General features: G+C 37.0%; 1 protein-coding gene across 1 annotated transcript in view; it reads right to left on the bottom strand.

Annotated features, from left to right (window-relative positions):
• LOC128656900 (uncharacterized) overlaps window positions 1-26,253 on the bottom strand; it is a 351,437-nt gene extending 325,184 nt beyond the window's left edge. Inside the window, exons 1-2 of the mRNA XM_053711069.1 lie at window positions 26,145-26,253; window positions 18,196-18,306 (exon numbers count right to left, since the gene is read on the bottom strand). Of these exons, the coding sequence (XP_053567044.1) occupies window positions 18,196-18,279 (84 nt within the window). The 5' untranslated portion in view covers window positions 18,280-18,306; window positions 26,145-26,253. The remainder of the gene's footprint in view (window positions 1-18,195; window positions 18,307-26,144) is intronic.
• Between the last annotated feature and the right edge of the window lie 1,218 nt (window positions 26,254-27,471).

Genomic DNA, 27,471 nt, shown 5'->3' with positions numbered 1-27,471 from the left:
ATACCAAAACCATAAAAGCAGTGGATGAATACCAAATACAAATCATTGCTAATAAAAACAAAAAATTAAAGAGGGATGAGGAGGATTACAATAAGGGAGAGGTACACAATTACACTCGTAATAAGAAAAATGATCATTGGACCACAGTATCATATGGAAGGAACAACAATAATAAAAAATCCACTAGTCAGTATGTGAACCAGGGCAATAATAATCGCTCCTATAATAACAATCGCTCCTATAATACCAATACCAATAATCACCAAAATTACGGCCATAATAGGAATCATCCAAATATGCAGTTCGAGAAACGACAAAGCAAAGAGAACTATCAGACCAGGGGTTATCAAAATAGACAGCCATCTGAACGTGGTAACAACATGACAATGCACCACCAAGATAATTATAATTCTCCTCAACAACCTAACATACATCATAATTATGATAACCCTAACATGATCCCTGTACATAATAGGTTCTCAGTCTTTAATTCTGAGAATAATACAGGACAATATGCTAATAATAATAATTCTATTCCACACTTTGAGAATCAGGCCACCACCTCTAATGAGGTTTTTTTAGGGACACCCAACCTCGCTCCACTATGGAGGAGGAACCAGCAGCCGCCCTCCCAACAGCCCCAAAATGGGAAAAAAAGACCTTTTCCAAACGGGGACGGAGAGGCAGAGGCAAAACCAAACAAAAAAAGAAATTAGAAACACTTAAAAAAGGGATTTATAATTTGTCCACACACGTTCTAACCAATGACGAGATAAGGATCCTTGGTAGAGGTTTGTCCTACTGCCCCCCTAACACACATAATTTGTTTCATCTTTTTGTAGACCTCAACAAATACACAAGGAAATTATCACTTCAGAGATATTTTGCTCTTAAGTCACTGAAGAAAAATAACATTGAGGGTATACCTATACTTCTCGACAGTCTACCCAATAGAAATACATCTCCCATTGTATATTGTGAACCAGAGTTGCTTTTAGATGAACTTTTTGACTCCACTATCCATACCTAACTCACACCAGCATCGACATTCCATCCACCTAAAGAGGATGTCTCATACATAGACCTATTTCAGCAGCTAGTATTGGACGATTGGGAGAAAATTCCCAACCATATTATTGGTAATAAGAAAATGTGGCCTAACGAAGAGAGAGCTCTGAGACGCCTGACGGGTGACAAAACTATCGTCATCCGCCAGGCCGATAAAGGTGGGGCGATAGTCATTCAAAATTATTCCGATTATATTGAAGAAGCGGAACGCATTATACATGATACAAATTATTATAGGAAATTAAATCATGACCCCACCCGAATTTTTTCTGAAAAACTGGTTAAAATTTTGGAGGATGGTAGTGATATAGGTATCCTAAGCAAGAAAGAAAAGAGATACTTGCTTCCTGACCATCCTGGGGTGCCCTATTACTACCACCTCCCAAAACTACATAAAAATGCTCTTAAGCCACCAGGGCGTCCGATTATAGCGGGGATCAACAGTATAACGGATAGACTAAGTGAATATGTAGATATCTTTTTACAAAGATACGTTCAACATCTTCCCTCTTATATTAAAGATAGCACAGATCTGCTAAAAAAACTAACACAGATACAGTATAAAAACAACTATTTATGGCTATCATGTGATGTGGGAGCACTATACTCAAACATCTCACATGAGTGGGGACTCAGAACCACTTCAATCTTTTTGGATAGGGACATATATATGCCTGAAAAACAAAAAGAATATTTGATCACTCTCATAGAATTTATCCTCAAACACAATTATTTCCAATTTTTGGATCAGTTTTATCTACAGACCAAGGGAACGGCCATGGGCACCAGATTTGCCCCCAGCTTTGCTAACCTCTTCATGGGGTTCTTTGAAGAAACTTACATTTACAACACAAGGTGGAGGGGCAATCTGGTGTTCTATGGCCGTTACATAGATGATTTATTATTTGTGTTTGAGGGATCCTGTGAGGAGGCACAGATTTTTGTAGATTCCCTCAATAATAACAATATGGGTATAGAATTTACATCTAACATTCAGACACACTCAATTGAATTTTTGGATTTAGTGTTGACATGGGGGGAGAGTGGAAACATCTGTACCTCCACGTATTTCAAGTCAGTAGACTGTAATAATTTTCTAGATTACTCTAGTAATCATTATAATAACTGGAAAATTAATATCCCTTACAGCCAATTTTGCCAGATTAGGCGAAACTGCAGTTCCATTAACAAATATGATGAACAATCCCTCATACTAAAGGATAGGTTTAGAGAAAAAGGTTACCCCAAAAGTATTATAGAACATGGCTATAATCGAGCAAGATCAGTAGACAGAAACAACTTGTTATCTGGTGGGGAAAAATCCAAAAGAGAGACAGAAAATTCTGTCCTCCAGAGTCAACCCCTATTTGTCATCCAATACAATTCCAACTTTAGGGCAGTGAATAGAATCATAAAAAAACACTGGTCCATGCTTAGGGATCCCATCTTAAAGAAGGTTTTGGCCCCCCGTCCCAAGATAGTGTACAGGAGGGCACCAACCTTGAAACAAAAGTTGGCACCAAGTAAGGTGGTTATGACTAAAAAACATACTAAATATAACAAGAATGGGTCTAGGAATCCTGAGTATAGGATGGGTAGGACTGATAACAACATTGGGACATACAGATGTGGACATAGAAGATGCCACATGTGCAAATTTATTACACACGGAAAGAAATCAATAATAGCTCACACGACAGGAGAAGAATACCAAATCATTGAACACCTTACATGTAATTTTAGTTACGTTGTATATGCACTTACATGTGCGTGTGGGGTCCAGTATATTGGACGTACCTCTAGGAAGGTGAGACTGAGATGGGGAGAGCATAAAAGAAATATAATTAAAAATTCGAACAAACATAGTGTCTCCAGGCACAAGTGCACCAAAACCATACAAGGTGGATGCTCATTCAGCATTACGCCACTAGAAAGTATCCCAATCAGCCATCACTATAACAGATTCACCCGTTTGAGACAAAGGGAAACATACTGGATATTTAAATTCCAAACATTGTTTCCCACGGGGCTTAATGAAGTCATTGACTCCATAGCATTTGCTTAGTTGCATTTCTGCCCCATCCATTCACAACAATCGATCATTGCTCCTCATTAGTAAGGATCTTAGTATTTGGTCACTATTACGTACAGTGGAATCTGTCTATTAGGTTGTACTTCATATGCCACTGTCCCTAGATGAACACAGCTCATTTTCAATGTAATATATTTATCATTATATTAAAATATAACCCTGCCACTAGAATTCACATCACTTCCCCCATTTTAGGTATCACTATTAGTTTCCCTTCACATTAACACTTTTGACTAGGGGACATTGGTCTCCTGTCAATATATTGATTTGTCAATTTTTATTTTTTTATTCTAGGCACACATTCTTATCCCTTCAGAGGGAGTAAATGTATAATATTGTAATATCATAACACTATACACCTAGATTCATTTCACTAGTTATTTATATGTACTATTAATAGGTACCATCCACACTGACACTCCCGACAAGGGGGTCATTATAATCTTTGTACACAATCCCACGTTCTGCACAAGGGAGTCATTGTACAGCATTATTATGTTATGTAATTTAGGCACATTTCCCTTATATAGAGAGAACATAACATTCACTATTGAATTTACAGCCACTAAAGTATACTAACTACTATCTAGCACTTTTTGTAATTTTTGGAGACAGTGATTTAGAATTGCACTCTAATATTATACAGACACACTTATTTTATTATGCATGGTATTTGAATTTATTACATGTGCCTTTGCGTGTATCTAAGAACATATATAGGCAACGAGAGAGATATATATAAACATTTATTTATTATATATGACTTACTCCTGACATATACATTTGACACATGTCAATAAGTCAAATAACCTATTTGTTGGCATGGGAATTGGCACTCCTCTCAAGTGGGTGCTTCACTGTGTGGCTGGTTTATATAAACATAATTACGCCACATAGTAGAACAATAGTTTAGAGAGCAATCGGCTCTAACTATAGTATATATCCTGGTTTTGATTATTTTCCCCCCACGGACCAATAGTCACAGTCCATCCGATAAGAACATAGGCAGGACCAATGGGAGTTTTGCCTTTATGGTTGGCCGCTGCCAACCATTGCACTTCCCTAAGTCATATTGACAGCCTGCAACACCAGTGGTGGAGATACGAGTATCCCTACCATGTGATTGCAGGTTAGACCAATGGGAGACTCTGTTTACCTTCGTCCGTGAATTGGCATGATACACTGCTAAACTTCAGTGCACGCCAATCACGGTACATTACGTCACGCATTGGTAATGGAGGCGCGTCTCCAGTCAGTGCTCTGATTGGACATGCGCACTCAGAATGACAGTATAGAAATAGGTAAGAACAATAATAGGAATTTAAGCGCGAATGCCCGATTTGAGTGACAGCTATATAGACAAATTAACGGGTCCATCTTGCAAGTCATCTGACTATAGAGTGATTGACAACCTAGCCACCCTATGAGATTTTAGAAATTACGAACAGCATAGATTACAAATTTTCGATTACAAAATGTTAGGTATTTGGACAATACAAATATATATAAGAATACAAATTTAGAAACATTCAGCTTATTCACTTGTTTGAAAGGCTACTTGAATATACATATAGAATTTATGCAGTATATTGTAATAAGGGCGGCGTCATTGCTAAATGATGGCTCTTGATTGGTTACAATTTGAATAATTGGTGGGGGTGGGATGTGGGTGTATTCATAGTAGCATAGCCCTATATAAGGAGGTTAAGAATTGTGTAATAACATGCCTGAGGAAACAGTATATCTGAGAAACGCGTCGCATGTAACCCTTATGTATAAGATATATGTTTTAACACTGAGATGAGTGGTATTGTTTTATATATATTTTTTATACTTTTTAAATAAATTTACTTTTTATCAAATCCACTCTAAGTGTTATAACTACCACTTCCTGCTGCTATGCTACTATAGAGTACCAATACTCTAACACCCACCCATCTGCTACCACACCTTGGAACAGCTAGCTGGACTGTTGTGAAATCCAGCCTGTCTCTATGGGCAAGATTGATTGCCTTCACTACATGTGAGTATCCTGTGCATATTGGGGTGTTATTGTGCCTTATACCACCATTGATCTGCACCATTGGCGCCTCTGTACTTTGTTTCACTTCTAATATTTGATAAATATGATTATTAATTTAATCTGTTAGATAACCCAGATTAAATATTTGTCTATAGTTAGGGTTTTGTCTAACGAAGGCATGTAAAGTCATATTAAAATAAAGAATAATTCTTATAAGCATCTCATTTTTATCTTCTTTTGCGAGAATCATACATATACATCTGTTGCTAAACACTCATTTAGTGACAGCCCTTAGACTAGAGAGGTATATACGACAGCTATGATTAAAAAAATCTCAGTAAATGTAAGATACATTCGTCATGCAAGTGATCTTCTTCTGAACCCATATACAGGAACCATTTTACTGCTTTTAAGCCTAGATCATGGTTAATGCAGGTATAACGGGATTCAACATCTGTCCACTTGTATTAAAACATCAGTTGTATCTTGTACATAAGATGTCATTTGTGAAAGGAATTCCCTTAGTCTATAATCCACATATTGACTTACCTTTTCTGTGAGACTGTTTATGCCTGAAACAATCGGGCGTCCTGGTGGATGATTTTTGTCCTTTTTAGGATTTTATGAATTAAATAAAAAGTAGCTATTATTGGATTTGCTACTTTCAAAAATTGGTATTCTTTGGTTGTTACTATGTTCTGATTTTTGGCTGTATTGATAATGTTCATGTATTTTTGCAGGTACTTTTTTTGTGATGGATTGTAGCCTAATTTTTTTTAACAGGAAGTATTTTTTAATTGTTTGTCTGTTTCTTTGCGATTCATATCAATTGGCCACACAACTACATTTCCCCCTTTGTGTGAAGTTCTTATAATCACATCCTTCCATTATTTCATGTCACACAAGGCTTTTTGTTCAACTTTGGTAAGATTATGTTTTGTAGGGGTACTCTTTCATTTTAGCACTTGGTCGCAAACTATCTCATTAAAGACTTCTAGTTGTGAACATTGGTTCAGTTTTGGCATGAATGAGGATAACACACATACTTAACAAGTATTAACTGTCATTTTGTATATATAACCTATTCTGAGCAAGCACTAGCTGCAATTCCCCTTGTATTCTCTAAAGGTACTTTTAAATGTGGAGCTTTCAGTTAAAATTATATTTTTATTATTTTGTATTATTTATTTTGTATAATTTATTTTGTATTTTTTATTTTATCACTTAATTATTAGGTTTCTCACGCTTTGTACTTTTGTCATTCACCTCTCTTTTATCACTATTATAATCCTATCTAATAGGTTGAACCATTTAATCACATAAGGATTTAACATTGAACAATTTTTTTTCACTGTATTAGACATCAAAGTTGGTATATATAATATATCCTTCAATTTCACCCCAATAATTTCAACTACATAAGTTTGTATCTAAGGTTGAGCGAATACTGTACCAAATAGCGGCAATTATCAACCAAATATAAAGTCAAATTATGGTAATATTGTTGTAAAAAATTACTGTGTGATATACACATTATACTGCCAATGCTATGTAGCAGTGAAATCAAGGATGTCCGAGATACTTAACGGATTCGCTATTCCAAGATGATGTCCGGATTGTGGGTGTGACCCGAACATATACACTATAAAAAGATGACCATCCTGCGGCGCACTTACCCTTTGAAAAAGCCATCAATGGGGAACCATGTTAGGGACTTGGTGAGGAGTCTTAGAAGCTCCTGTGTTTTAATCAGCCTTAGGCTAATCTTACTGTAGTTAAATTTAATTGTAATTTACTCTTATATGGAGTGGTAAAGACGATTCGGTTCTCCTATTCTGAGCTGCTTTGTGACTCAAATTACTGAGGAAATTGTAGCTACGGTTTGAGTGCAAATCACTGCCAGTGCCTTATTATTATTACTTACCACTTACTACGATACTATTGTTTTACCTTTGTGATTCTATTGATGTACAAGGCTATGTTACTCCCTATTTAGATATCAATAGCAACCACATATTTGTATTATCTATTGATTACAGACGCATTGGCAATTATGCTATATATTTATTAACGTACTGTGACTCAATAATATTATACATAATAAGGTTGCGGTTGTAGATTGTTAGTTTTAAGAGCACTGCTGCTTGATCCTATTGAGGCATTAACGTATGTTTACTTATGGCTTGTCCGACACACATGATTTAAGCTATTATTCGTGCCTCTTTAGATACAATTTGTACAAATATGGCTACTTTAATTTCTTATAGCTTCCCTATATTTGAGGAGACTTACAATCACTTGATTAGCTCATAATATATTAGTGAACCCCACTATTAATGTTTGTAGTAATCACTCTTTATGAGTAACTTTACATCCACTCAAATAATTGCGGTTTGTTTATAAGAACTACATGAGTTGCCTAAGTGTTTTTTTATTTTTCACAATTCTAATTTTAGAAATTTTCAATTTAATAAAAGTTATGTTTTAATTGTTTCAGGGCTCACATCCCTTTTTGTTTGAGTTGTTTACCTTTAATCAGCAATTTCAGCTGGATCTATATTATCTCTAAATCTTGAGTGCTATAAGTGTATTCTCCTTGTAGGAGGGCCTCTACACCCTTCTTTCATTCTCTTTCTAAATTAAGTTTAGTACACAGCACCCACAACCAGAAATTAGATTCTCTGACATAGAGATTTATATAAGGGATTAAGAGTTTGCTTTCACATATTAGTAGTGCCATTGGTTTTTCCATTTCTGAGTAAAGCGAATCATGTCCGCCTGGCATTTGAAACATTTACCCCTTTGTCTCTTTCTTGTTTTTCTCTGAAGGTTATATGATGGCCTATATAATGGTAGCTCCTTTTTCATATTATGCAAATTTAGTGGAGGGTCATGTAATTCTCTTAAATTGGGACACTGATTATAGTATTCCGGAGTAAGATACATACCACCTCCTTATTGCTTCCCAATAAGTGTTAGAATAAAATCTCAGCATATTTTGCGAGAGGCTGTATGAGTTTGGGTATTTTGTTTACTTAGCCTCCCAGGGTCTATTATGAGTGTCTCTGATTTGCAGTAGATCTTATGGTTGTCCCTAAGTATAGAGTTGCCTATTATATGTAAGGCCGGGGTGTTGGTTATAGGAGAGAATGGGCCAAATCCCAGTGAAGGCATTGACAGTCACTTACTTCATTAGTGTATGTGTATCTCAATCAGATGAGAATCATTCCTCATGGATGAGGATGTATGGAGCACTATGCATTTTGGCTCGATGTGCGGCCGGTCTATTATCAAAGAGGCTTACCCACGTGGATGTTGTCTTTCTGCTGTAAATGCGGCGATCACCACTTCTAGCCTCTCAAAATGCTGACTATATCTGTTATCCTCCGTTTGTCATTTTAAATTGGTGTATGGGTAGGTTGTAGGAGATTCTACTCGCCCTGACCTCTCTGTCACAAGTACCATACGGATCACGGTGCGGCTTACAGGTATGCCTCACAGAGTCAGCTCCATCAGTTTCCTCAATGTCCTCCCAGCTGCTAATCCGTCGGTATAATGTTTCCCCTCTGTTTAGTGGGCTTGATTGTGTTGCCCCAGTGTCAATTATTTTGGGGATTCCAGGTTTGTGCTACTTTTGGATGTGTTAACTGCATGGAGTTCTGGTTTTACACATCTATCTTGGAGCTCAGTCAGGCGCCGCCCCCCTTTAATTTCCCTTTAGAGGGACATTAAAGAGCTCAGTACAATTACAGTAGGATGGTTACTACTCACCATACTATTGTTTTCCCTCCTGTACCTGCAGTTCTTTTTAAAGCTGTTCTCATATTTTAAAATAGCTCTGCATGGGGGGCGGAGCCAACTCCCAGGGGAACTGGACGTGCCTGAATGGAGCTCTCGGCTCTAATACAACTTAAATCTTATTTATATCCCCTTGGGACCAAATTTTCTTATGCCATAAAGGATTCCCTTGACCTACAATAAACCTACGAGACCCTGCAAGCAGCCAAGTTGCTCTCCCTGGCTGTCAGTAGTACTATAACAATATGACCGAGAAGGAGGGCCTGAACTATCTGATGGTAAGAGTGGCGCAGCTTCTTTGTGAGCACTTTGCCAGAATGGATGCAACACTCCTTGAGCATCGTACTTTTACTACCATCCCTGAGCATGTTCCCCGTAACCTGTCTGGTGCCAACAATATCCTGGATCAGGGTACCGCTACTGATGTATTAACTCATGGGACTTTGTGCCGCCTGCCTGACTCAATCCAATATGGCGATCTACTCACGCACCGCTACAGAGATCTGACTGCTCGAAAGATATGCTCATTGCGGAGGGTAGTGGAGGATAACTATCTCAATATGCACTTTGACCCCAAGATGCCCGATGAGATGCGAGACCTGGAAACTATTCAGACACCGCTCCCAAAGTTGCCTACAGCTGCGGGTCATGAGAAACTTTCAGACCGCGACCTTGTTTGTGGGACTTTCCCTTTACTCCGTGAGGTAAAAACAGAATTGATCGTATCTGGGCTTGCTGTTGCCCCTGCTAGAAGTAAGCTCAAAGGGATCATTCCAGAGTACTCAAGAGAGTACTTTAACCCCCACATACCTAAACTGAACACTGGAGTGGGTTAGATTCTAATAAATGAATGGGGAGCAATAGGACAGCTCCACCGCAGCCTCATATAACATTCTGTGTACTTTTTCCCCTTCTAAGAGGCTGGGATCCCGGTGGCGACCTGGACCATTTAAAGCCTGACATTTAGCCTACTCCAGAGATATTGTTCTGCAGTGTTTAAGCAGACTTGAACTCAGCAATAGAAATAAGCCATGGTACCATTAGCAAAATAGAAGCGAGCCCAGTCTTTTAGGACACACTGCTGCAGCATACATGGTTATTTGTTTACACTACTTATATTAATGCCCACGCAGCTTTATATGTACAGATCTCCCTGATAGCTTTTCCCCATTAAATCACAATCTCATCTAGGTCGCAATATGTAAGGGAGGCATTTGTTAATTAGATGTGGCCTGGTTTCTTTACATGCAGAGCATTATTTATTGCACGCTCCTGATATGGTTCTTGCCACTTCCATGCACATTATTTTCCGAAGAGCTTACTGATACTACCTTGCTCTCTGTTTCATATTGACCTCCACAATGTATTGGTTGGTTATCTGTTTATAAGTTAATATTATCACTTTAATGTCCCCAAGGTAAGCATTTGTTTAAGTCTCACATTAGTGATCTTTGTATTTCTACTGATTCAGACCAACCGTGGGCTATGCTTATACTATGTTACTCTTAGGTACTGGAACGATGGGGGTGCCCTTCAAGTTTCTAACTGTTTCCTTAGCCGTGATTCCTCTCCTCAATTATAATGTCTGATATTGTTCTGAGTATCGTTCCCCTATTTACATGTACTGAGACTTACTTTGTTTATTGTTTCTTAATTGCAGCTGTATCCCTTTCGATATTTATATAGTATGTTCCTTTTGGCTACCTACCTCCACTATTAATATTGCTTGTGGGGGCTCCATATATGGACTGCTGAGTTTTATACTTGTGTGGTGCAGGCGTAGCCAGCGGCCGAGGCTGCGCCTTCCAATCAATATATCTATTACTATGGGTGTCCCAACATGGTTAACTGATTTGCCCCACTGTTGTTACAGTCCTGGTACATAGAGCATATCATTTGACCCCAAATCACTTCAAGCCATAAGGTCTCCTGCCATTTTATAAGCAGCCTTTTGAATGTAAGGGTGTTTTATGTTACTATTGTTTCAGCTGAACACATATAGCCCACCCTTTGCCATCGCCTACAGTTTTCCTCTTCAAGAAGGAGTTTATTGCCTAGATCAGTTAGACATTGTGGGCTGCATATATAATATATTCTAAGACGAACTATAGTGCCCATACTATATTGGCTAACTGACCCCAGCTGGTATACCTAGTACAGTAAGGGGTTATAACCCTGTGACTAAAAGTTCTGGTTGCTACTGTTCTTGCGCGGGCGGGTCCTGCCTTAGCACTTCTACCACCTACTCTTCTTATACAATGTTTTATAGATAAATTCTATAAATATTACCAGCTGGGTTAATATAAAACCTATGGATTTCCTGGCTTGAGTACCCCCTTATGTTAGCAAGCCCTCCATGAGTTAAGATCATACCATTTCATTTTGACCACCTCCTCCCCCCCCACCACCCATATAATGCACCCTCTATACTAAGAGGGACAACTATGCAGCTTTTCTTGTCTATGCTGCACCTCACCCAATTCCCCTATGAGTACAGAATCTCTTGTATCATTCATATATATATTACCGTATTACCTATGCATAAGAATGTATTTGTTATAAAAAGAGGTTTTAGCTTGGTTTTGTACATTAATACACCTACTGCTCTTAATTCCTTTCTGTTTAGTTAACCTCGTGATATAGCAGCCAGTATAGTGTTATTTCTACTACCTGATGTACATGTGAATATATTTGAACCTCTCTAACCCATATCGTACCCAAACTATTCCCTTCATAAGTACACCCCGCTGCATAGCTGTCTATTACTATGTTTATTTTTCCCGCCTAGTCTAGCAGGATTGCTCGATTGCATAACAGTTCTTTTTATATTATTCACAGCTACTACTGTTAATTTTGAATTTATCGCGACGTACTTATGTTTTCTTGTTGCTAAATGTTATAAAAATTAGGTTCACTGTTGAGATCCATAGCTGGTCTCATGTTTATAAATTCCTTCTCTAGCTTTATTAATACCTTTTACCTATAGAGGCCCAAAAGCGACCTATGGTGTCATTTAGAAGGTTTCCAGAAGTTTGGCACCCTATTCTTATTATGTCTTCATAATGTGTAAAATGTTGACTTTATATTCTTCATCCTTGCATTTTACAGTTTATGCCTTTTGTAACTCTGAAGTTTTATTTCGTGTGATGTAAGGCTTATGTGACCCTGTATGCCTTTGAACGAACCTCAAATAAAAATTATTAAAAAAAAAATAAAAAAAAAAAATAGCTCTGCATTTTATACTGGGCGCCGCCATCTTGTAGCGCGCATATTGTTGCATCCTGGGACAGGAGCAGTGTACTTTCACAGTTCTGCTTTTTGACAGCTGTACCTTTCACTTCAGTTTATCTCACATAATAGAGAGTAGAATTGTTAAATTATTGCATTTTTTTTGCACAGTTTAAAAGTGACATAACAAATATAAGCTACAAGATGGCGGCTCCCAGTAGAAGATGCAAAGCTTCACTTACTACTACTTGTCAAAGGTTAAAATAAGAGAACGACTTTGAAGACAAAACAATAGCATGGAAAACAATAGGAATGAAAAACATTAGCATGGTGAGTAGTAACCTGCTACTGTAGTTGTACTCAGCAATTTAATGTCCGTTTTTATAGTACTGCAAATAAGGTTAACAAACTACCATATATGGTGTTGATGAAAGAAGCAAACTAGTGCAAAACAAAATACAAAACTTAAAGGGAAATTAAACTCAAAGTTTTAATCCTCATAAAAAAAGGTTTAGTTCTGCATAATTAAACACATTTGCAATACACGTTCATTATTTATTTTAAAAGTTTTTCATGTAATTTAACTCTGAAAGTTGCATTGTTTCCACTCCCCTTTAGAAACTGGAGTGTATTCTGCTGAATGCAGAACTCTGATACTCTTATGTGATTCATAACGATTGGTTGATATGAGTTGGTTTTTAGCAATTAAGGCCGCTAATTGCAGCTGTGCACCACATTTGAAATTTTTGGCTATGAAGGGGTTAATCAGTTAGCTTGTAAGGTTATTTTTTGCTGTAGTGTAGAGATTGCCCTCCCACTTGACACCTCCCACCTCTGATCCCTACCTGATCCCTCCCAAACAGCTCTCTTCCCTCTTAACCCCCCGGAGGTCAACATCTTACGTACTGGCAGGTTGTCTGCTACTGGGCATTATAGGGATTTTTTTAAATATAGTTTTTTAATTTCTGTAGTGTAGGGAACCCTAACATTAACTCTTACCTACCTACCTCCCTGAACCCCCTTTAAAACAGCTCTCTAACACTCCCCACTCCTACTACTGACCGGCAATTTTGTTACTGGCATATAGTCTGCCAGTAACAAATTATATGTATTTTTAATTTTTTTTTTTCTATTTATTAATTTTCTTTTCTTTAGTAGAGTGGAACCCAATCCCCCTCCAATATTGCTTCTGTTTCTGTAGTGTAAAGTCCCCCCTCCAGCCCATTTTGTAGGGCTCCATTCCTCCTCCCATTATAAACTTTTTTCCTGCAGTGTAGGGAACCACGCCCCTCCCACCTCCCTCCTCTGCTGGGCTGATCCACCCACCTCCCTCCTTCCCTCCCAATGCTCCCACTGAGCATCAACAATCACTTGATATATGAAGACAGATGCTTTCTGACCCTAGCTACAGTCTCCGCTGTCTAAGCTAACAGTGGGGACTGCAGCATTTGCCTCTGTGTTGGATGCAGGTACCACGTCAACAAAGTATACTGGGTAAAGTACTGTGTGGCGTAATGCCTACGTCTAATTGGCACAAGGGGTTAATCAGTGCTGATGCCACACTTTGCTGTACTGTTATCTTGTGTGATCTTACTGAAATCTCACAATATTTCATAGTAAACTTCCTTAAACTGAGAAGGGATATAACATGACTGTGACTGCACATGCCAGATGCACACTTAATTGTAAGTGGCAGGGCTAGCATCCTGATTGACTGCTTAAAGTCTCTTTACAATGGGATGTGACATTTTCACTTTCTAGTGCTACACCATATAGATATCATGTCCCTTTTAGGTTATACAAAACTACATCATTGCACACGTTGCACTATAAATAATTGTAATTTGCCTTTTCATATCTCTGCATGATTCACTAACCAAAAACAAATACATACATCTGTGGCTTACAACTTGCTTTTATAATTGTAAAACTTCTAACAAATGACTAAATAAGTATTGTCATCGTAGTAAACCTTGAATAGTAAACAACTTTATGTGTATAACAATTTTTATAGGAATTGTATTGTTACCAAACTGGAAGTTATTTTTTTGTTGTTGTTGTTTTGTTGTTTTAGTTTTTTTGCATCAAAAAGAGAGCAGCTGAAAATGTAGTTTTTTTTTCCCGTAAACCTAATGCTTCATTTTTATGCTTGTGATGTATGTCACTGTTCAAAAATAAAGTAGTATGAGCTTAAAAGTGTGAGACCAGTCACCTACAGACATGCACTTCTAGTTAGCTTCAAAATCAAATCACCTTTAACAACCTTTTTTCATGCAAAAAATATTTAAACATGTTTAGTTCTGTGTGGAAACCCATTTCATGATTCAGACACTTTACTTTTTTGACAAAATGTACACAGTCTTTTTATATTTACATTTTTTGAGTCACCAGCTCCTACTGAGCATGTGCAAGAATTCACAGAATATATGTATATGCATTTGTGATTGGCTGATGGCTGTCACATGATACAGGGGGAGTGGAAATAGACAGAACTTTGAAATTTGTCAGAAAAAATCTACTACTCATTTGAAGTTCAGATTAGGGGGCCGATTTAAGAAGCAGCGTATGCTGCTGTTTCTGCGCGAGCCTTCAGGCTTGCCGGAAACATAAATTAAGAAGCAGCTGTTGGCATTTATCGATGTGGGGCGGACATTAATAAATCGGCCCTTAAGTGCTATTACAATGTATATTTATCATGCATTTGTTGATTATGCAAATCTACTGTATTTACTGATCCTTATCAATCCTTTATTCCACAAAGGAATTTTTATTTCATACCTCCCTTATGTCCTGATTTGCACGGGTCCCACACAGATACCCTTCAGTTCCCCCCAGGCCACTCAACGCTGCACAACTAGTAAAAAAAAAAAAAAAAAGGTTTTCTATTGGCTCCTATGTTGTCACGTGACGCACATTCTCTTCCAATAACATATACCTGCTGCTGCACCTGCCAAAGTAACTGAGCCAAGTACAGCAGCATGTATATGTTATTGAATTGCAGCGACCGACGCAGGCATGGGGCTCCTCTATTGCTGCTCCTGATACTGCTCCCTGCTCCATTAAAATAAACGTTAACATTTTGCAATCAGTGTGATCATCTGCAGATCTCTGAGGTGGGTCATGTTGGTACTGTTCGGTGCCGGGTGTTGACCATCTCTGACACCAAGTGCATAGCGGATTACTGTGCTACTAGGTGGCCCTCTGGTGCTGACTGTGACAGGTGCTTAATAAGTTTAACTTAATTTGTCCTCATATAGTGCGCACCCAGATCAAACACATAATAGACGTTTATTTTCTGGATTGTCATCAGCCTCACTCAAACACAAACAAACCAATGTTATGCCTCCAATATATCTGCATTCATATTCCCATACTATTTCTTAATGTTCCAGCACCCCACTCACTTAGGACACTGGTTAATTGACAGGGTTAGCAGGCCTGTGACTTTTTTTTTCTTTTTTTTAAAAAGACTCTAATGTAGTTTAATAAGCCATAGAAAACTCATATTTTCACTATTGTTTGCTGTTTATTTGAGACTGTGGGGCCGATTTATAAAAGTGCGAGCGGACATGATACGATGTAGCGTAATCATGTCCACCGCACATCGATAAATGCCAACAGCATACGCTGTCGTCATTTATCTTTGCACAAGCAGCTCTTGTGAACTGCTTGTGCAATGCTGCCCCCTGCAGATTAGCAGCCAATCGGCCGCTAGCAGGGGGTGTCAATCAGCCCGATCGTATAGGATCGGGCGGATTGATGTCCGCAGCCTCAGAGCAGGCGGACAAGTTATGATGCAGCGGTCTTCAGCCCGCTGCTTCATAACTGCTGTTTCAGGCGAGCCTGAAGGCTCACGCGGAAACAGGGGCATCAAGCTCCATTCGGAGCTTGATAATTCGGCCCCTGTGGGTATTTTGTGTGTGTATGCTTTCTAGTGTGTGCTGTGGTGTGTGCACGTTTGTATAGGCTCTGCAGTGTGTGTATCAGGATTTGGGGATTTACATTAGGCTTACAGTCTCTCAGTGAGTGTTAAATTGCTGAGTATTTAAATATATATATTTATGACACAGGATTTACAGGATTTTTCTATATGTAGATGCAGGGGCGTATTTATATATATATTAAGACATTATTTTGCAAGTCAGATGATTAAAGTGTTTATAAAAGAAAAAAATATCCTTCACTGTATGATAGTTTGTCAGTAGGTAGTTGTTTAACCTTAAAAATCTTCTATGGTGATTGACAGTTATTTAAGCAAAATTTAGCCACCCGGCCCTGAGTTCAGTAGAGTTGCCCTAGGGACTCAAAATTCTGCTGCCCCTTAAAAATATGCTGCCCTAGGCACCGGCCTTGTTGGCCTTTGCCTTAATACGCCCCTGTGTAGATGAGTAGATGAAGTGTTTTTCATTACATCTGTCTCATGATGTTTTTTAAGCCACTCCCCATCCCTGTTTCTGCCCACCACATAACACACTACTCTTAAATTTGGAAATGTTGGGAGGTATTTATTTGTATATTAAAGGGACATGAAACCCACACATTTTCTTTCATGATTCAGAGTATACAATTTTTAAAACGTTCACAATTTACTTCCATTATCAAATTTGCTTTGTTCCCTTGTTATTCTTTGTTGAAGAGATATTGAGATTAGTAACACCCATCTAGTTCTCTTTGTAATGTATAACATTGTTGCAAAGCTTCTGCCATTTAGTGCTGCAGACGCATGCACGCTCATGAACGTACCTTCCTGCTTTTCAACAAAGTATAGCAAGAAAGCGAAGTTTGATAATAGAAGTCAACTGGAAAGTTGTTTAAAATTGTATGTTCTACCTAAATCATGAAAAAATTTTGGGGGTTTTATGTCCCTTAAACACCGCTGGTCTTTCTATCTGGGTGACTTTTTCAATAGCGCGGTCTCGCTGCCAGCAGTAAGACTGCGCTATTTTAGCAAGCCTTCAGGAGGGAGGAAGGGTCTAATAGCGCTACTATAACCAGACAATGCCTTAATGACCAGCGGCGTACTGTGTACATCGTGGTCGTTAAGGGGCTAAAATAGTGTACATTTGAACTCTAAGGGGTATATTTATTAATGTGTGAGCGGACATGATACGATGCACATCGATAAATGCCGACAGCATACGCTGTCTGCATTTATCATTGCACCAGCAGTTCTTGTGAACTGCTTGTGCAATGCCACCCCCACTAGCAGGGGGGTGTCAATCAACCCGATCGTATTTGATTGGGTTGATTTCTGTCCGCCGCCTCAGAGCAGACGGACAAGTTACGGAGCAGCGGTCTTTAGACCGCTGCTTTATAACTTGGAAACAAGGGGGCATCAAGCTCTATACGGAGCTTGATAAATTGATTCCTAAACCTTAACACTTTTCTGCCTGCAGAAAAGCTTTCCCTGCCTTCAGTGTAATTGTTTTTATGGCATCAAAGAAGAAACTACATTTTTCCTGTACTTTTATTCATTCCTTTCTTTATTCATTAAAAGGGCCATGTTTTGTTTTGTTTTTTTAAATGAACGCAAATAATATAGCAACATTAGTGATTTTTTTGTCTGAATCTGAATTGCACATATTTTATGGAGCTAGACAATTTATCAATTTGTGATGATGTGTCACTTTTGCATTGGTTTATTAAAATTGATTTGCTGTACCTTGCTGAAAAATAATATATCAGTTATTTATTCTTATCCTTTACTGTACTTTTTCCTGGCTGAAAGTGGAAAATGTAAATATTGAAACGGTAATACTTATCAATGACTAATATCTACAGTTCTATAATTTATAAATACTCTAGAGATGAGAATAATAATTTAAATCTTCGTTGATTTTCAATAAATAGTAAAATAGGTTTTAACGGAAATCTACATTTAATTATAGCAAATAAAATGTAACATTTAAATAATATGGCAACAGACAAACAAAATGACAGCATATGACACTGAAAAAATAATAAAAAATAATAATGATAATAATACCTGTTTACTGAGATTTGATGGTTTATAGGTATCCAAAATTGATGGAAGATTGCTGGATTTATACAACAGCTGGCTAGATCCCATAGCAGTTTATAATGCAGTTTACACAACCTAAAATGAATTGAAGTTAGACTGTTAGAGTGATAAAAAAAAGTTAACAAAAATTAAATATAATTGGTTAACACAGTTGAAATGTTTGTTGAGTGCAGAGTTTTAGACAATATTAAAAAATATATGATGTAATTTGTACTCAAAAGTTAATTGATTAATAAAGGGTAATTTAAAGGGACACTGAACCCAATTTTTTTCTTTCGTGATTCAGATAGAGCATGCAATTTTAAGCAACTTTCTAATTTACTCCTATTATCAAATTGTCTTCATTCGCTTGGTATTTTTAATTGAAATGCAAAAATGTAAGTTTAGATGCCGGCCCATTTTTGGTGAACAACCTGGGTTGTCCTTGCTGATTGGTGGATAAATTCATCCACCAATAAAAAAAGTGCTGTCCAGTGACTGAACCAAAAAAAAGCTTAGATGCCTTCTTTTTCAAATCAAGATAGCAAGAGAACAAAGAAAAATTTATAAAAGGAGTAAATTAGAAAGTTACTTAAAATTGCATGCTCTATCTGAATCACGAAATAATTTTTTTTAATTCAGTGTCCCTTTAAGTCAATGGCATAGTATATATATCAGCAACTGAAAGGCCATTAAACCCTGTAAATTAATCCCTGTAAATTAATAAATTCATGAAAATGCAACGACATTGCAATATGCATTTATTATTTATTTTCCTTGCTTTTGCTGTTATATATATATATATATATATATATATATATATATATATATATATATATATATATATATATATATATATATATATATATATATATATATATATATATACAGTTAGAGACAGGTGCACTCTCACAAACTTGGTTCCTTGGCCAGGGTGCTGAGGGAAATTACAAACATAAACAGAAGAAAAGTTGCTTGAACAAAGGACATATTTTGCTGTCTAGCCCAGTGCTGTTTTCTTCTGTTTATATATATATATATATATATATATATATATATATTATATATGTGTGTGTGCTTTGTTTTGTTTTGTTTTGTTTTGTTTTTTGCTTTCCTCACACTCCCTAGAGTAGGTGGAAGTCAAATTATGTAGCCTAAAGTTGTTGCAAAATTGCCTGAACGATCTACAAACTAAATAGATATTGCTTAGAACTACATTTCCCATGATGCTTAGGCCCTCTGCAGTCCAGTCGAGCATTATGGGAAATGTAGTTCTGCCAAGGTTTGCCATTGCTGGTATATACTAATTTACTGCTACTTCTAATGGTCCACAATCAAAGGAGATACAATAGGTAGGATTGGCCGCAAGCAGGGGGTGTCAATCAACCCGATCGTATGAGATCGGGCGGATTGATGTCTGAAGCTTCAGAGGCAGGGGACAAATTAAGGAGCATCTTAACTCCTGTTTCCGGTGAGCCCGAAGGCTCTCATGGAAACAGGGGTATATGGCCCATTTGGGCCGTGATAAATCGCCCCCCTAGACTTGTTCAGGCATACACTTTGTCTCTCCTTTGCTGTGACCAAGACCATAGTGCAATCCCACAAAAATATGGTAAATCCAAAAAGATCATAGCAAAGCACAGTAAACTCATTATATATAATGCTGACTGGCTTTTTTCACCTTGCTGATGGATCTGAATGGGTACTGGGTGAGTGTATGTGTGTTCAAAGGGCCATAATAATGAATAATGACTCTAATTGGTCACAGCAAAAGGCAATGAACAGGCTTTCCAAGAGGTATGCTCTAGACCTTAAAAAAATATATATTTTAACAAAAATACAGTTTTAAAACATATTTTGCATGCAGATAATTTGAAATGCAGTGAATATTTTTTCTCTCATAAAAAAATGAATGTAATATTCCTTTAACATCTTTTAAAATACTTTAGCACTGTGCTAAAACTTCTAGTTGTCTGTCTTTTTGAAATAAGAAATAATCATATAAATGTAAAATATTCTGTAAAAACAAATACTGTTTAAAGAATATATTTATTGGTATGCCAATCTTCTAAGAAGCTTTAGGTTTCAAGTTTATAGTTACAATATTATTGCTGTATACAAATATCGTAAGTACACTTCATGTACTTACTATATTTATCATTTATCCTTTTTCTAAATTTGTCTTTCTTGTCCTAAAACTTGTGTGGTCAGCAATGCGCTATTATCAACATAAAGATATATGAGGGGCTCTGCTGGTATGCAATAAAAATGTATTTATTGTACCATTAAAGTCAGTATGAGGTAAACAGTTCTTTATTGAAGCAATAAAAATGAATTGACCACATACCATGGCTAAGGATTTGTGTTCTATTATATTTACAGCAGAACATGTTTTAAATACTCAAATTGTTTATTCCATGGTTATCAATGTTGGAGCAAATTCCATCCTGTTATTTTCAAAGCAGTGTAGGATATAAGCTCACAAAAATGCCTTCAAACAGTACAAAAGTGTCATAAATGATGTTGGTTAAAGGGACACTCAATCAAAATTAAACTTTCATTTATTCAGATAGAGCATGCTATTTTAAACAACTTTCCAATTTACTCCCATTAACAAAATGTGCACAGTCTTTTTATATTTAAACTTTGAGTCACCAGCTCCTACTGAGCATGTGCAAGAATAAGCGTGTATGTATTTATGAATGGCTGGCTGTCAGATGGTACGTGTATGCATTTGTGATTGGCTGATGGCTGTCACATGATACGTGTATGCATTTGTGAATAGCTGATGGCTGTCACATGGTACAGGGGGACTGGAAATAGACATAACTTTTTAAATTGAAAAAAAATCTACTACTCATTTGAAGTTCAGACTAAGTGATATAGCATTGTCTTGTTATCTTGCATTTGTTGATTATGCAAATCTACTGTGTTGACTGGTCCTTTAACAAATAAAGAAATCTAAGGTACAAAGAAATAGAACACTTTGGGTTCAAATCAATAAGGCGTTGCCAAATGCATTAATGTGAGTTAATTGGAGCACAGATTTATTTGAAAAAGAGATAAGTGTGCTTACGTATTTTAACATTTGCTGACAATTTATCTTACAGATTAGATGATGGACTGTTGAGATTGAAATCTGAGAGTTATAGTATATATCAGTTTTGAGCTTTATTTTCTGGTATTTGAGAAATCTCCTGATATTTAAAGGGACATTAAACTCAAAATGTTTCTTTCAGGATTTAGGTAGAACATACAATTGTATGCGGGCCTGCGGGCTCGCCGGAAACACAGGCTGTCAAGCTCCATTCGGAGCTTGATAGATAGGCCCCTTTATAACTTTTCTGTGCAATATTTGTTTTTAATCATTTTTATTAGATAGTGTTATTATGAGTGTAACTGTACTTTGTAATATACTTTAGATGTGTTGTGTGCAACTTTTGAGTTTCCTGAAATAGCTAACCAGAGCTCTGAAGTCACGTTAATCATTCTGACTAGCATAAATTGTCATTGCGCTCAATCGATCACGTTTACTTTCAACTTGAAATACGAATGGTAAGCCTGACAAGCACAAACCCCGCAATAAACCCTTTATCGCTCACATGCAAACGTTTGTGCTCCACTCGTAATCTATGTTTATTGGATTAGACAATTAAGTCTCTAATTAGCTGCGCTCTCTCTGATTAGACAGTAAACACCATGAGATTTGTATATAAAATGTTTAGCTATGCACAACTTTGCAATTTGCTTTCATTATTAATTGTGTCCCATTTTCATCTAAGTTAGCTCTGAAAATTGAGCAATTTCTAATTCCCATAACTAAAACTGCACCCTGATGACTTATGTAGGCTAACTCTGATATAAATATATATATATCCCTAATTAGATTGATCAGAAAGCAAACTGAAAAACAGTGTACTTTATACTAATATTATGACAGTGGGTAGCCATGTTATCTGCAGACTAAAGCTCAGATTGGCTCCTCCATATAAGGCAAATAGTTGGTGGAGTTTGGCTATTAATAAATAATTGCAGTAAAAAGGATGTTAATTTGTTTTTCAAACATTAAAGGGACAGTCTAGGCTAAAATAAACTTTCATGATTCAGATAGAGCATGTAATTTTAAACAATTTTCCAATTTACTTTTATCACCAATTTTGCTTTGTTCTCTTGGTATTCTTAGTTGAAAGCTTAACCTAGGAGGTTAATATGCTAATTTCTTAGACCTTGAAGTCCACCTCTTTTCAGATTGCATTTTAACAGTTTTTCATCACTAGAGGGTGTTAGTTCACGTATTTCATATAGATAACACTGTGCTCGTGCACGTGAAGTTATCTGGGAGCAGGCACTGATTGGATAGACTGCAAGTCTGTCAAAAGAACTGAAATAAAGGGGCAGTTTGCAGAGGCTTAGATACAAGATAATCACAGAGGTTAAAAGTATATTATTATAACTGTGTTGGTTATGCAAAACTGGGGAATGGGTAATAAAGGGATTATCTATCTTTTAAAACAATAAAAATTCTGGTGTAGACTGTCCCTTTAAACACTAAATAAATGCTTCATAGAATGAGGTATTCAAAGATTAGTCTGAGAATAACGTGTAGATGTATTTTTTAAAGTTTCTTTAGTAATTTAAATAGGGACAAAATAAGTGTAAAATGTTAGTATCTATAAAACAATGGGAGCTGCCATGTTGTAACTTAGGTTACATTATCTGCTGTGGCCAATTAGGTACAGTTATAAATAGGTCACTAGAGTGTGCAGCCAATGGCTGTGTGGAATATAACAGTGTTCTATGTTATATTATAGTGCTCAAGATTTTGCCAGCCACTTCAATAACAAAATTGACTCCATCAGAAGTGAAATCAGCTCTCAACATGCTACCAATCTCCCACCCCCTCAAAAGCTCACAATCATCCAAAACCCAAATATCCAAAAATGCAGATCTTTTGCCCCTGTTAACAAGGATGAAGTTTCTGCCCTTATACTGTCCTCCCACCTCACTACCTGTCCCCTCGACCCCATCCCCTCACAGCTACTCCCCTCCCTCTCTTCTACCCTCACCCCCATACTCACACACATTTTCAACCTCTCCCTCAGCACTGGTATATTTCCCTAATCTCTAAAACATGCACTGGTCACACCTATCCTCAAAAAACCTTCCCTCGATCCAACCTCCCCATGCAACTACCGCCCTATTTCCCTACTCCCTCTTGCCTCAAAGCTCCTCGAAAAGCTAGTATACGCACATCTATCCCATTTCCTTACACTAAACTCTCTTCTTGACCCACTGCAATCTGGATTTCGTCCCCATCACTCTACAGAGACAGCAATTGTCAAGGTTACCAACGACCTACTTACAGCAAAATCCAAAGGCCACTTCTCTCTGCTTATCCTCCTTGACCTGTCTGCAGCCTTTGACACTGTTGACCACCCTCTTCTGCTCCAAACCGTCTAATCCTTCAGCATCTGCGACACAGCTCTCTCGTGGTTCTCTTCCTATCTGACTAACCGTACATTTAGTGTAGCCTTCTCCGGAGCATCCTCTGCCCCGTTACCACTTTCTGTTGGGGTACCTCAAGGCTCTGTCCTCGGTCCCCTTCTCTTTTCAATCTACACGTCATCATTAGGTTCCTTAATAAAGTCCCATGGGTTTCAATATCATTTGTATACCGATGACACCAAAATCTACCTCTCTGCACCAGACCTACCTCCTTCCTTACTAACCCATGTCACTAACTGTCTTTCTCATATCTCATCTTGGATGTCCTCTCACTACCTTAAGCTAAATCTCTCCAAAACTGTATTCCTTATTTTCCCCCCTTCTTCCAATGTCTCCACCCCCAAAATTTCTATAACTGTTGATAATTCCATCATTACTCCTACCCCGCATGCCCGATGTCTTGGGATCAAACTTGGCTCAGATCTTTCCTTCACTCCTCACATTCAGTGCTTGGCTAAAGCCTGCCGCTTCCACCTTAAAAACATCTCTAAAATTAGACATTTCCTTACACAAGATACAACTAAGATTTTAATCCACTCTCTCATCCTTTCCCGCCTCGACTACTGCAACTACGTCCTCTCTGGTCTACCTAGCTGCCGCATAGCTCCTTTACAATCCATTATGAATGCCTCTGCCAGGCTTACCTTCCTTACTCGTCGCTCTTCATCTGCTGCACCTCTCTGCCAATACCTTCACTGGCTTGCTCTTGTCTCTAGGATTAAACACAAAATCCTCACTCTGACATACAAAGCTCTCAACTGCACTGCTCCCCCCTACATCTCAGAACTTGTCTCCTGATACTCCCCCTCCCGTCCCCTTCGATCAGACTGGCCCCCATCTTGTGGAACTCCCTGCCTCGCTCCACAAGACTCTTCCCTAGTTTAACAGCTTCAAGCGCTCCCTAAAAACTCTACTATTCAGGGATGCTTACAACCAACACTAACCTTTCCTAACTACATTGCTTTCCCCTTGAACTCCTTAGAATGTAAGCCAATGAGCCCAGCTGTTTGCAGATCGCCTTCATAAGAGCCGACTACAACAGTGAAACTCTCGGCAGGGCCCTCTACCCCCTTGATCCCTGCAAAAGCTATCCTGTATACCAACTATGTTTACAGCGCTGCGGAATCTGTTGGCGCTCTACAAATACCTGATAATAATAATAATAAAATTCTGCACTTCCATTTCTTACAGGAAGAATTAAATTACAGGAAAAGTGGACAAAATAAATCATGAAAGTATATTGTAGAGTTTTTTTATATATATAATTTATCATTTTATATTACCATCTCAAAGTGTTAAATGTCCCTTTAAGACTTGGCTGATATGTTATTATATAGCAACACACCAGAAATGTCTGTTAATTACAGGGTAATAATTGTCCCTTTAACCTGACAAACTATTAAAAAAAGTTGTCTTATGGGTACTTGTCAGTAGAGGTTACTTAAAAAGCATTTAAATGCAAGAACAAAGTATGCAATAAATAAATAAATGTATTCCTGAAGGTAACGCATTAAAGATAGCCAATGCTTTTTTACAATTTAATTCTACAAGTTGTACTACAAGAGGGTTTTATTTATTGCTGTTTCATAGATGAAACATGATTAGATAATATAAATTGAAATGTAAATGCCCTCAATACATCATGCTGTACTATTAAGGGTGCGATTTATTAAGCTCTTCGTCAGGCTTCCGCCTGCCTACGACTGCAGGTTCTCGCCAAAGCGGTCATTAGACCATTTCTTCCCTACCCTTTCTCCACCTCTTAGGTGGCGAATTTTACAGCTCCTACCCGCATGTGATTGGCTGTGCGCGAGGAGGGGGCGGGATTGCACCAAGCGCTAAATAGCGCTTGTGTGCAATGCTGAATTCCGCAAGGGGAATTCAGCCCACCAGAGGCGAGCTGCATATATGTGCCCCTGTCCGACTCAGCTTGATAAATCGCCCCCTTTAATGTTAGGTTTTAGCATATGAGATGCAGAAAATTTAACATTAGCACATTGACCTATGATTACAAAGCAGAATTACACTAAACAGAAAAATGCAGCTTTACATAGAGCTTTTTGTTTACTAATTAACCACATCATTTTATCATGTATGCAATATAATTGTATTTAATATAGATACAGAGCAGTAGCTGAGCCAACACCATGGAATAACATAGATGCAAAACCAGAGCAAAATGTTGTTTCAAACTGCTATCAAATCTCCTTAGATAGATTGTAATGTTAACAATTCATGGCTTATTTGCCTCTTTGTATGTTTTTGTTGGCAGGTTACCAACTTCTTTGATCTGTTTTAATATATACAAAGATTTACTACAGTCATTTTCCTGAATATATATTTCTGTTTGTTTTCAAATATTAAAGCATACTAAGTAAGTGTACTAACTATAAACACTCCATTTAGTGTAACTCTAGCAGTTTGCTTACCTTTTTGGAAAATAAATTAGCTGTTGTACATTACAGCCGCAGATATTTATCTTGCAGTAGTACAATACTGTCAGCAAAGAAAACAGAGCTTCCTCTTGTTTGTAGCCACAACACAAAGCAGACCTCCCCTTTATCACATTCCCATCCCAGCACTTTCTAAGTAGTGACATTCCATTCAAATGTTTGAAGTTAACTATTTAAGTAAAAAATACTGTCTATCTATCTATGTATAATATATATATATATATACACAAAATATATATATCTATATATATATCTATCTATATATATCTATATATATATATATATATATCTATATATATATATATATCTATATATATATATCTATCTATATATATCTATATATCTATATATATATCTATATATATATCTATATATATATTTATATCTATATATATATATATATATATATATATATATATATATATAATCCAAGAAAAAGGCAGGCACTCTCCGTTTACAATCTGCAAAATTTTACTAAGTGACGTTTCAGGGTTTCACCCCCGTCCTCAGACTTACATATACTGCTTTACCGTTTTGACACTGTTTATATATATATATATATATATATATATATATATATATATATATATATATAGATATATATATATATATAGATATATATATATATATAGATATATATATAGATATAGATATATAAATTGGTTTTGCTTCCATAATAAAAAATAATAAATAATTTTGAGAAAAATAAATTGACATATGAAATATGCAACTGTATTTATTTAAATGGTTGTTGGTCACAGTGAGTTAAAAAAGATTATTGTTGCTTCAGTAGAAGAATAGCCCTCTCTAGCCTTCCCCCTTACCTCTGAGTTCTAAAAACACCTCTCCAAATTCTTAGGTCAACTCCATGAACTCCTACACATTCACCAACCAGAACCAAATCCAATTTGACTCCAAAACCCACAGACCTCACATTTTACCCTCCACTTCCCTTTATATTTGATACTCCCCCTATTTGTTACACTAATTACAAACATCTCCCCAAAAAGTATTAAAACCTAGTTTTCTAAGGCCACATATAACTAGAACTCTATTATTACAGTCAGCATTGTATTTTTATGTTATGTATATCTGTTTAATTACTCTTATTCTTGTATGCGGATTCAATTCTGTATCTTTGATACTGGGTTATGTATAATGTTGAAGAATCTGGAAGATATACTGTACTTAGTGGATACCTTTTCCCTTCTTGTTATTAACTTGCTAAAATCCAATAAAAATATTTATTAAAAAGAAAAAAAAAAAAAAGATTGTACAGTACCCAGCTGTAAGCAAAGAATGA

This window comes from Bombina bombina, chromosome 4 (genome assembly GCF_027579735.1).
Source record: "Bombina bombina isolate aBomBom1 chromosome 4, aBomBom1.pri, whole genome shotgun sequence".
In the NCBI taxonomy this organism is placed as follows: Eukaryota; Metazoa; Chordata; class Amphibia; order Anura; family Bombinatoridae; genus Bombina; species Bombina bombina.
This window is presented reverse-complemented; position numbering and strand designations above follow the sequence as displayed.